The sequence below is a fragment of the Caretta caretta genome, chromosome 8 (genome assembly GCF_965140235.1).
Source record: "Caretta caretta isolate rCarCar2 chromosome 8, rCarCar1.hap1, whole genome shotgun sequence".
Classification (NCBI taxonomy): Eukaryota; Metazoa; Chordata; order Testudines; family Cheloniidae; genus Caretta; species Caretta caretta.
Genome location: NC_134213.1, coordinates 67,059,089 through 67,072,030, shown reverse-complemented (window position 1 = coordinate 67,072,030; position 12,942 = coordinate 67,059,089). Strand labels below are relative to the sequence as shown.

General features: G+C 36.1%; 1 protein-coding gene across 3 annotated transcripts in view; it reads left to right on the top strand.

The window, feature by feature from the left end:
- Nucleotides 1–12,942, top strand: part of EEIG2 (EEIG family member 2) — a 40,238-nt gene extending 27,296 nt beyond the window's left edge. For 2 of the 3 annotated variants that reach the window (XM_048859925.2, XM_048859927.2), the window contains 6 exons: nt 2,922–3,028; nt 4,086–4,181; nt 5,831–6,017; nt 6,096–6,250; nt 6,689–6,758; nt 8,915–12,942. In XM_048859925.2, the coding sequence (XP_048715882.2) occupies nt 2,922–3,028; nt 4,086–4,181; nt 5,831–6,017; nt 6,096–6,250; nt 6,689–6,758; nt 8,915–8,957 (658 nt within the window). In that variant the 3' untranslated portion in view covers nt 8,958–12,942. The remainder of the gene's footprint in view (nt 1–2,921; nt 3,029–4,085; nt 4,182–5,830; nt 6,018–6,095; nt 6,251–6,688; nt 6,759–8,914) is intronic. The other variant, XM_048859926.2, reaches the window with a different exon arrangement.

Here is a 12,942-nt window from a genome sequence, read left to right as displayed (position 1 = left end):
GAAATAAACTATTTCATTTTGTTTTTTACAGTGCAAATATTTGTAATAAAAAATATATAAAGTGAACATTGTACACTTTTTATTCTGTGTCGTAACTGAAATCAATATATTTAAAAATGTAGAAAACAACCAAAAAGATTTAAATAAATGGTATTTTATTATTGTTTAACTCTGCGATTAATTACACAATTAATTAATTTTTTTTTAGTCACTTGACAGCCCTAGTTTATTTGTTGTGCAGAATATAAAATGAACTAATAAAAATTTAAATATTAAAATAAAATATACTGGGAGATATTCTGGACTGGATTCTAAAAGATGCAGCACAGTATTCTCAGCCTAATATGAGGTGTGGAGCTGATGTGGCTTTAAGGCTACCATTTGCACCCTCCAGATTCTGGGTTGCTCCAAGGTTCAAAGCAGACTCTGATGTAATGTAGACAGTAGAAAGGACTGTTTAAGTTATGGCAACCAGAATCTTTGCAGAGTTACATGCTGTGGCCATATCCCCTACACTAAGGCTTGTGAGGGTGTCCTCAGAGGATGCCCTGCCTGCAATCTTCCTTGGCTCCTACAGTGCGGGAGTTCTCCCCGGTCAGATCCAGGGCTAATAGAGTCACTGTACACTGCTCGGGCCCCTTTTTTAACCTGGTATAAATGGGCCAGAGTGGAAGGATGAGGATTTCACCGACTACATAGTGGACAGGAGATGAAAATGTATTATCTTAGTTTGTTTAGCAGGGCAGAGTTTGTTTTACCTCTGTTTATTGCACACTCCTATATTTACTTTTGGCACATGTCTACATATGTTACTGGCACTAATTGCATTAACCTGATATTACTCAGAGCAGTGATTCCCAACAGGCTACTAAATTCTAGCCTGTTTGCTAATAAAATAATGTATTCCTTTTCTCTGTACACTAGTACATATAAAGTTGAAATCAACATTTAAATTGAGTTTTCTGTTTTTTGCCATAAAAAGTGTATCTGGGATTTATGGATAACGTTATCTCCAGAAAAAAATTAATGATCAGGCTCTTTAAAGCCCTGTTATAGGACTACTATAAAGTCAATTTCTGTTGTATAATTGATGTTAGGGGCTTGTAATAAAAGCAAAAAGAATCTCTCGGTTATGTGTTAAAGCTTGTATTTTACTTCACGATGGCTTGACAAAATTATTCAGTCTTGATCTTCTCTTCCAAACTGATGATCTAATTCTTTCCTGGAATACTAAACTTTCAAATCAAACCCGGCAAATATTGTAGCTGATTGTGGGGTTTTGTTTTTAGTTTTGTTTTGGTTAGCTGGCTATTTCCTTAGAAAATTTAAACTTTTTTCAAATTTTCTAATCAAATGAAAATCAGCTACTGCCTATCTGGCTGGCTCTGGGTGTGGAACTGGAAGCATTTCAGAGAATGCTACCATGGGGGTCCTGGACTTTAATCTTTTACCTACCAGCCTAAATTTGGCCTCCACGATCTCTCTCCTATCTTTGTCATTTTTGCCTATCTGTACCACCACCACCACTGGCTCCTCCCTAGCACTGCATGTAAGCTTATCTAGATGCCTCGAGAGGTCCACAACCTTCACACCCATCAGGCAGCTCATCATGTGCTTCTCCCAGTCATCACAAACCCTACTATCTGTATTGCTAATAATCACTTTTACTATTACCTATCTCTTCCTAATAACTTGGATACCCTCCCCCAGAGGGGTATCCTCAGTGTGAGAGGATAGCATGACATCTGAAAAGAGGTTCCCAACTATGGGATAGTTTCCTTCTGCTCCTGCTTGATTATCTCCTTCCCTGAGACTTTCCTCCTCCTCTTCAACTGCACAGAGGCTCTCCAACTCCATGATTTTGTGGTAGATACCCATCTGTAGTGAAACCAGTTTGTGTTCAATAAACTCTATCTCCCTGAGTATAGTTGGTTGAATATTTGGTATGGGGTAGCTCAGTTATGAAATTTTTATATTTTGAACTGTTTCTGGTTGTACGTATCTTTATCACTATTACTTGTGAGGGAGAGGGTGTGTGTAACCAAACCTATTGCTTAGGTATGCATTTGACCTAAAAAAAATCCTAGGGAAGGATTAAGATTTTAATAGGAAATACGCCTGCTACCCATTGTCATTGTCCATAGACCCCATGTACGTGGGTGAGGTCATTGAGGCAGTTGTTAAATTATTATTGCTGTTGCAGGCCATGAAAAGCATTTCCAACTGGAAATGCACCAAACAACTCAACTCTGCTATTGTTTGACTAGCCTGCTATCATGTAATCATAAGCTTAGTGCTGTGGTATTAAATGTCACTCATTCCACATTGGCTCTCTTTAAGTAAAACAAATTAATAATGTCTTATACATGTATATTTTAAGTCAGAATTGGAGTCAAGTGTCTGGCTTTATATCCCTGCAAACAAATTTACATTCTAGTAATGTAAAAGGTTATGGAAAGGGGACACTGGGCACTTGGTTATTCTTACTGAACCTGTGTGTTCTGCCAAGGATAGAAACATTTTTATACACTCAAAATGCCTATCCTGGGCTCAGAGTACTTTAATTAAAAACTAAATCCAAACCAAACACCTCCCCTTCCAATTAAAAAAATAACAACCAACAGTCAACTCTCAACAAGATGTATCTGCATCTTTCCATGGATCCTCCAGAAGTTTCAGTCCTCCCCAGAAGGCTGAGTAAATGGATGAACTTTGCAAAGAACCCTGAATTTGAACAGTTTTGGACAAAGGGAACTAGGGGAGTGTGTTCCTAAATTTATTGATACTACAGTCTTATTAAGTGCCAGTGAAGTCCAATGCAAATTGAACCTATGATTCCCCACCCCCAAATCATGATGATGCTTCCAAAAAGACAGAAGCACAGGTAAAGCAAACCCTGATCTCTGTGCATTTGCTTACAGGCCTCCTTCCACAGGAATGTCCATTGCAGTTGCTGGAGAATCAGAATCTTTACATGAAGACAGGAAAGGTGGAGAGAACTTGAAAGTGGTACATCTGGGTGTATCAGGTATAAAATAATGCTATTGGTTTTACTATTGTTTGAGACCTAAGCAGCAGCAAATACATTTCATGAAATATTCTGAATCTTAAACAGACATGGATATTTTATCCAAAATCCCCTTTCTGCTCTGTTTGTTGAGCAATATTGCTCTTGGTACCATTATGTACATGCAGAGTAATTCATTTGATATGCTGGGTTTACACTGGTGTAATGGAGCAGTATTTCTATTGGAAGTGGGAAAGAAAAGGAAATCGGATCAATTGCTTATGTCCCTTTTTAAAATTCAAAATATTTTATGAGCGTATTTGCCGTTACTTAAGCAAATCTCAGTGCCATTACTCTGGATTTATACCAGTGTACTTAAGAGCAGAATCTGGCCCTTAATCTTTAATTTATGAATGATCGTGCTTTCATGGGTATATTGGCCCTTAATATTAGCTAAACTCTTTTGTGATTTGGTGCATTATGGATAGATATTGAATAAGATTTTGAATGGTACAAGTTTAAGAATCACTTAGCATTTGTCATACTGAAAGCTGATAGAAATCAGTTCACTTACTATTAAAATTCTGCAACTCTAGGGTGAGCCTCAATATATTTTACTATATCACACAATATGCACATCAATATTAGACAGAGATTAGGACAGGAAATGGTATTCTGTCAACTGAAACTACAGAGAATTTTATAAAAGTATCTGACTGAAAAGTGGCCAGCACATCTGGGTTAACACTGCTTTTCTGGGGAAAGTGCCATGGGCTCTTAACTCAACGCCCAGCTGCCTGTGTTCATTAATGTATTTCAACCAAAAGCTGTCCAATTGTGTACCCTCTGATACTCTCTCCTTTGAATCAGTAATTATTTATAGTCCAGGAGAGTATCATGTACTTGAATGCTGACATTTCTTGAAGCATCTGGATTTTCCTTAGAGGTTTCTTATCTAACTGGTATCAAGTCCCATTCTGCTTATCTTGTGAGATCTGACATCTCAGTCTGATAATGGCTGTAGGCCAAAAACGGAGTGGTGGATTCAGCAATATTTTCTGATTGCCATTTATTGTAGATCTCTCAGCAAAGAGTGCGTCACTCCCAGATGAACTTGGTGCATGTGGACATTCCAGAACATCAAGCTATGCAAGCCAGCAATCAAAATTGTCAGGTAGAAGTTGATGTTGAATTCCTTTGAGTTATTTTTATTAGCTTTGGTAGTTCAGAAGCTTCACAAAGCATTTTGATGTAAATAGGCTGCTTGTGTGTGTAAAGAAACATTCTACCTAGTTCGGGCTTTTGAATTGTGAACCCTTTTAAAACCAAACTACCAACGGTTTTGTGTGGGTTTGTTTTTTAATCAAGAAAAACCCCACCTACTGGTTTTTGGGGGACTTATTTTTTTGGAAAAGGGGGAGGTTTGTTTTTTTTAACTCTGCCACTTGGAAATGTTTACATGGACATAGTGTATATGAAAACAAATAACTGACGTTAGAACCTGTTTCTAATTTGTGACTAAAAGCTTCAGGCGTTTTAAAAAGTAAAAAGGGAAATGATGATGAAAACACCAGGATTGTTATGTCTATTAGGAAATGAGAATTAAAAGCCTAGGAGGCAATGGGTGGAGTTACTGGTGATTGGAGGCAGGGTCATGGCTAATGCATGCAATCAGTTGAAGAGGGGATTGGGTAGTTATAAAATCAAGCCCTTGAGTTTTTTAGACTCTAGTAATATCTGGAAGGGTATCTAATAACATGGTTCTGCAGAAAGCTGGCTAGCTCACCTTATTTCTCATTCTTCAAAGTATTGAATTCGCTAAATGGTAAATTCTACTTCTAACTGTAGTAGACATTTAAGCTGCTGATCATACCACAAATGAACGACTAGTGATTACCAGCCATCATTGTAGGACTTTATCTGATTCCACCTGCCTAATGTTGAAAGAAGTGACAAGGAAGAAGCAACTGAATAAAATCAAGTAATAGAAACTAGGAATCCTTCTTCTAAAGTAAAATGAAAACATTTCTAAGAGTTGGTAAATGAGCAAGATAGAAAGGATTCATGCTCATTCCAAAGGCTGAAAACTAGATTACTCTGAGTCAAGATCAAATGTGTAAGTTGAATTAAGTTGTCTGAAATGGTGGAGCAGAACAATGAGGAGACAAACCTCCAACAGGAACTTTTTTATTTTTTTGCAAGTCCATTATGTTCCTTTTCCAACAGCTCTTCAACATCAGATACTGCACCTGAAATTATTTGTCTTCAAAATTCACAAACTGGCAAAAATCAATCCATGATAATGCCATAAAATACTGAAAGGGAAAGACTTGAACTTTATCAATTTTCATCCTTCTTTTACATGAACAAAATTACCAAAGCATGTTTGCTCTGGATATATGTCTCCAGATGCAGGAAGTGAAGAAATAGAAGAAAAAAATGTAAAGGAAGACCTGAAAAAATCCAACACTGAAAGGCAAAATTAGTCAGTCAGATATGAAAAAGATCTGATGATAATAGCTACAGTCATCCACATGGAAAAATGCATTTCTACTTAATACACTTCTTTCTTAATCTGAAAAGAAACCCCAGAATGTGTCCAAGCTGATGAAGATACCATCCAAGAAGGCAGAGAAAAGAATGATAAAGAAGCCAAAGGAAAATATACTAAGTGAATTGGATAGAGTGTGAGAGTGTATGTAGCTTCTTAAAACCTTTGTAGGCTCTCGTCGGAGAAAAAACAAACCAAATAGTGGGGGGAAAAGCACAGCCCTGGCCATTAATAATTTAACTAATGTAGCTCTCTTCTCTATTTTCCAATAGGCTATAGCACATGCCACTCCAGATCATCCAGTTTTTCTGATCTCTGCCATAGGAGAAACACTTCAGTGGGAAGTACGTCTACAGGAATTGGAAGTATTCTAGAGCCATGTGAAGAGACTGAACCAAAAGTAACTGATGATAATTTTTATACTCCTGTTAAAGAGATATCTTCAGAAAAACTTGGCAGGTACACTTAACATAACTTGAAAGGCTTCTTATAGTGACAGTTCTCTGAATTAAATGTATTGACAATTTTAGTTTTTAGAATCTCTACATGTATTTATCCTGACAGGCATCCAGTGAAGCAAGACTCTGTAGAGTCACAATTGAAGCGGGTTGATGCCACTAGAGTAGATGCAGATGATATCGTTGAAAAAATATTGCAGAGTCAAGACTTCAGTTTAGACTCCAGTGCAGAAGGTATATATGGGGAAAACAAGTAAAAACTTGAAAAGATGATGTACAGTAGAGGCCCAAATGCACTAATTTAATGAACACACCCCTAGCTCCCACTCCCAGTGCGAGTAGGGAGTGTTTATAGACCAATCCAGGAAAACTCCTGGCTGATGCTGTCTCCTGAGAGGCAGGGAGGGTTGCTGGGCTTTGTGCCCCTGGGGCCCATCACTTTAACTAAGTCTGTGCAGCAAAGGGCAGAGGCAATCCTACAAGAAAACTGCCTTCCCTGAAGCACAGCTTATTATGATTGGGTCCCAGTTGTTTTCAGATGCAAACATTTTTAAATGTCATTTACAAAGTTCATGGATTTAAAATCTTTTTTTAGAAAGATTCTTTAGAGAATATTTGTTTGTCAACATTGAAGGTGTCATATTTAAACACGTTAACTTCTTTCCTTTGTAGAAGAAGGGCTGAGATTATTTGTGGGCCCTGGGGGGAGTACTTCTTTTGGAAGTCATCATCTACCCAATAGGTATGTAGTTTGAACAATTAATACTTGTTAGGTACCAGTTAGCAAAGGCATATTGTACTAGGTTTTTATGAGTACTTTGTCTATGTTACATGCCAGTCCCATTTTTTCAATGACTCTGATGATATGGATAATACAAGGCAAAATTTTCAAACCTGGATGCTTAAAGTTAAGTTCCTAAATCCATATTTAACTGATCTAACTTTCAGAGGTACTGAACATTTGGGAGTTGGGGTTGCTCAGCATCTTGGAAGTGACTCGAGTTTCAGTCTGGGTATCTGAATATGGATTCAGAAACCTAGCTGTAAGCATCCAGGTTTGAAAATGTTGGCCTTATAGACTTCTTTTGGGTCTAATGATTCCATAGGCTAATTGCTCTTAGGAAGCTTTTTCCTGTCAGTCTTGACTATTTCTTTAGTATCTAAACTCTCTGATATTTTCCTGATATTCAATTTGTTTTTTCCCTTCAATTTAATCCCACAGCTGCTACTCTTATTTCCATATAATTAATCTTTTTTTCTTCATCCTTCAAATATTTGCAAACTCTGAGACATACCCTTCCCTCTTCTTTCATTTTTGATCTCTCAAGCAGACTATACAGATATAGATGTTCTTATGTCTTAAATCTTTCTAGCCTCCCAGATAATTGTTGTTCTCTGAAACCTCTCCTGATTTCTCAAAAAGAAAAGGAGTACTTGTGGCACCTTAGAGACTAACCAATTTATTTGAGCATGAGCTTTCGTGAGCTACAGCTCACTTCATTGGATGCATACCGTGGAAACTGCAGCAGACTTTATATACACACAGAGAATATGAAACAATACCTCCTCCCACCCCACTGTCCTGCTGGTAATAGCTTATCTCTGTGTGTATATAAAGTCTGCTGCAGTTTCCACGGTATGCATCCAATGAAGTGAGCTGTAGCTCACGAAAGCTCATGCTCAAATAAATTGGTTAGTCTCTAAGGTGCCACAAGTACTCCTTTTCTTTTTGCGATTACAGACTAACACAGATGTTACTCTGAAACCTCTCCTGATTTCTGGCATTTATACTCAGAGCTGAATGCAGTATTCCAGGTTTGGCTGCACTTGAGCAATACAGAATGGGACTTGCAGTGAAATATAGCGTCAACAATCAATCCCTGAATACGTGTGGTACAGTCCTGATGTTCGATACAGAGGTAGCAGTGGTACAGACTGATGTTAGATTTAGAGATAGCAGTTCATCTGCCTAAGGTGTTATAAAATGGCAAAGTAAGCATTTTGTAGTAGTGTAGGATGCTGCTACCGAAGAGTAATTTTGAAGAGGTAAACCAATTGCAGATAAGAGATCATGCTTTCTCTTTCTGGTTGTGACAGTGTGCTCTGTAAAGGGGGAAGGCAGCAAGAGACTTAATTCTGTGTCTAAGGGCTACCTGATCCTGCAGTTCAGAGCTGTGAATTGTAGTGCACACTAGCATGCTGCCTTCTAACTGCCCTGTTTGGACACTGGTGGCATGAACTGAAAGGTACCTAATTTGCATTAACATAGTCCTGTTTTGAAAGAGGTCTATGTTAATGTGAACTAGCTACTTTTTAGTTCATACCAGCAGCATCCACACAGGATAACTAGAGGTCAACAATTTGGTTCATGCTGCAGTTCGCACCCCCATAGTCTGCACTCTGGGGCTGTGTAGACATAGTCAAAAACTAATCCATGATACCATCCAATAATTGACTACAGGTGCCTCCTTGTAACCAGATTGAGGGAACTGATGCTTTTATTTCTTCTCTGGTAAATAATACAACTTTACTGGCTGTGTGAGACTTAAATGTTTTAAACTACAGGCTATACATAACCACTGTGTACTAGGGAAATTATTTAACTTCCCTATAGTAAATTATCATCTGTTGCACTTGCCTGAAAATATAAATATATTATAATATATAAATGAAAACAATTATTGATCAATGGCATAAGGCATTTTCTAACCTGCATGTTCTGCTGTTGTACTATAACAGTTTTACACATTCAAATAGACATCTGAAAACACTTTTCATTTTGTGTTTTCTCTGAATTTGTAAACAAGCAAAAATTCCATTGTTCTATATTCAGTATTAATTGGTATCTTCCATTTAAATTAGAACTGAAAACTTGTTTGTTTTGCAATATTTTTTCAGGGTAGGTTCCGGAGCATACGAGCAAGTGGTGATTAAACGCTAGGACAGCAGAACTTGAACAGAAGAATAGTGGTAGAGTTCCTCCGTCGATAATTAAGATGTGTTCATTTAATCCCAACAGTTATCAAAATTGATGTGATGAGAGAGACTCTTTCAAGAGGCCAAGTCACATTTGGTCTGAATTGTCTGAGTATCTCCTGCTCATAAAAGATCCTTCACGTCTACAGTGGTATAAAGGCAATTTTTAGTATCTATGTCTTGTACAAGTTTATAACCATTGTTGTGACTGTTACCTGATGTTAGTGGATTACTTGCTTTTGTAATTTAAGTGTAAAACAGTTTGTGGAAAACTGATAAATGGTGTCTATTTGAACACAGTTTTATATGGAAGTTCACTAATGATAATGATGTGCTCTGTTTGCAACTTGGCTTTCAGAAGAAGCCCCTTAGAAAAAGATTAGTCTTAAATTAATCTAGTCCAAAACTTAAATTTTACCATTAGAAATAATTCTTCATAAGTAACTTTTAAAATATTACTTGCCATTTCAGTGCTATAATGGCTAATTCCTTCTATCAGGCCATAATTAATATAAAATGGGGATTAATGCTTCCAAGAAAACAGCTGAGTTGTGCTTTAAGATGTCATATTATCTGCTTCAGTAATATTAACTGTAAGGTTGAGTAGCAGATGGTAGAGACAAATATATAAAAGCAAAATACAAGTGACTAGGTCTAATAACACCAAACAATATGTGCTGCTACTTTTAAATAAAATCTGGTGTCTTAAGTGCATCAGTATGACTTCTGGCCCTATGTAAACGACAAAATATATTTAAAATTTCACATCAGAATTACCAAGTCACAGTAAAGCACTCAACAAGCAGGCCTTGTATGCCTTAGGATAGTATGATTTTATGGTTTGGGGTATAAAACTTTTTTTTAATCTCTGTAAGTGAGATTTGTCTGTCTAAACAAAAAGTAAAGCTTCTTCCAAATGTGATTTCAATAATGCATGAACCTGAAAGCTCAGTGGATGAGAGTGTATGGTGAAAAGTAGTCAGCAGCTTAACACCACCATGAACACATTTTTCTAGCTTAACCCTTCACAGTTGGATAGTACATCCCTTAAATCTGAAGGTGCCTTGTTCCTGTGGGTGGGAGATGGGGAGGGAAGGATAGATTACCAAATGAAGCTTTTAAGAATAAATGAACATCTAGACTAACTACTGCCAATACAATTTACTAACAAGCACTTTATAGTATACATGCACTCTGCAGTCTGAAAAATCAATCTCTGGGCAAAGACCTCACCTTTTTTGTGTAGAATCACTAACAGCTTCACTATCTGTCCATTGTTACACTTTGACCAAAATGTACTGTACTTTAACTTGCACAAATGGAATAGCTTGGGCTAAAATGTATTCGTTTTAGACAAAAGGTGAGAATTAAAGATCTTTTAACAAAAGAATTGTTTTGCTGACAGCTGTAAAAGTACTTGCTTATTTTTTTAAAAAAGATTTCTGGTGGGATGACAATCTTAACAGTTGAGGTTTAGATGTATTTTAGTACTAAATTGCAGTAGAAAACCTAGTTTTGCTGAAAATTAGCCATACAGTTTACAGATATGATCTGATAGGTTTGAATGAATCAAAACAATATTGCGGCCATTTTTTTCTTTAACAGTCTGAAGGTTTCACATTCTTCTCTGAACCAGGTGGTATTTAGGATCCTTCTCTGGAAGTAAAATTCGAAGTCTTAATTCTTAGGCTGTATTACGAAAACTTTGTTTTATATGGTTTTTAATTGGTTTTACTTTTTCATAAGTATATAGTATAAACTGTTCATTATTGAACTCAATGTTTTATTTATATTAGCTTCAAGGAAACCTTAGAGTTCAAATTTTGTTGAATACTGTTAGATAAGAGCTATTTCTTCTTAATTATGGTATTTAAAAGGAATATTTTTCTATTTCCCATTGCTTGTGTAATTTTTTTAATTTGGACTGTTCTAATGGGTAAAATGTATTAAGTACAATTTGTGCTTAATAACTGCAGTTAAAGAGTGAGACTGTGGGGGAGATGACAAAATGCTTACAAGAAATGTAAAAATGATCCTTTCATAAAAAAAAGTTGCCATTAGTGTGTTTACATCATACAGATAAAACATGCCAGTTTCTGTTTTCCAAATTTTTGAATAGAAAGTATTTGATAAGGTTACTGGGTTTAAGTTAAAGCTGAGAAACCTCAGCAATGAAGTATGATGGGTATTTTTATGAAATAGACCAAACTTTTTGCAGTACTAAATTGTTTATGGAGAGTGGTGATGGTGCCTAATACTAGCTTTTATAGCTCATTATAAGGGGCACACGACTTCAGAAAGGGCCCCATTTTTTCCCTGAAATTTAAGGATGTTGGTTTTGTACATACTGATTTAAACTGACTTTTACTCCTATAAAACTATCCATAATTTGCTTGTTGCCACAAACCAGTAACTCTAATTGGTAAATGCTTCTAGTTTACATTTACAATCTCTAACTGCAAGCTGCCTAATATCACATCTTGCTATTTCATCCTCTTCAGCATATTGTGCTTTTTTAAAAAAAGTTAAATCAATGAATCCAGTTCTTCAGCTAATGTTATTTGATAGACATTTACCAGACTTTATTAAAAACGTACAACTGTAAAAGACCACTTTTTAAGTGCAAAAAGCAGAACTTGAAGTGTCCTTAAAGAATTTGAGGAATAGAAGCTGGCTGCTACTGATTCTTTTCTTCAAATATATGGATTACATTTTTAATAATATAAAATATATATTTACAATTCACAATTTATAAGGGCAGAAGCTAACCCCATAATGTTGAGATTTAGAAGAAAGCAAATTTGTGGTTCCAAAGAGCAGGTTGGTTTCAGATAATTTATTTAAAATACTCAGAGACATTTCTAGTTAATCTAGTTATCAAAAATGCCCCTCATATCCCTCTGGCCTTCCTAATGTTATTTCAATAGAACTGCTTCGTTCAGCAATAAGTGCCATCCTCTGTTAGTTCAGAGGAATCTTGAACATTTGGAATTTTCCATAAAACCTAGAAAATTGTTGCAAAATGTAGTTTTGATTGCATTGACACCAAGGGGTCCAGCATCAGTTACTACATATTGGTTTGTTGATTCAGTGCCTGGGAGCTAAAATAACATTCAGCATCGTTAATCCTTTAATGTACAAAAGGCACAGGTTTTAGTTACAACATTTCAAGTATGTAAGCCCTTAGTATCCTCTGGTTTCCATACCTAATTTTGACAAGTATTCATGCAAAGTCCATTAAGTGAGAAATAAGCTATTTGTACTCTGTTTCAGTGTGAAGAAATTAAGCTGTAATTACCTCTCCCTTCGTGTTGCAAATTTTTGCATTTTTATGTAACTTATTACTATTGTAGCAAGCTGTGTAACTGAAAGCCAAACTGCATATATAACTTGCAAATGTGGTTTTATTTACTCCCAAGTTGGATCTTGGTGCATGTATTGACAAACTTGTCAAAAACAAGAAAGTAGTTAGATGGTGACAGGCTGAAATTATTTTTTTTTTTTACTTGTGGAAAAATGGGTAATTAAAGGCTGCCTTGTAAAAAATGCATTGTACGAACACTTATGCAGTATCTTATCTGGTAAATTCAGCTTTTAATTCTGTTTAAGTTCACAGATAACTAAAGCCTATGCAGTAGGCAGTTTGTCCTCCGGACACATAAGATCTTGTAGGGGGGGAAACGTTGGTATGTAAGTCAAAATTTGAATAAATCTGCATTGTATTTTGTTGGTTTATTATTCACTTAACAAAACTCTCCATGAAGTGATTCCTTAAGTATGTCCCTTGTACTTGGAGAATGACCTTCATATTTAGGTACAGTACTTATTGTGTAAACTGTATTATAGTGAAATCTAGGGAGACTGACATAGTAAAATCTGTTTTTCTAATAAAATGTAAAATTTGTAATGTAAAAATGGCCTCATGTAGACAATTAAAAATCATGTCTTCA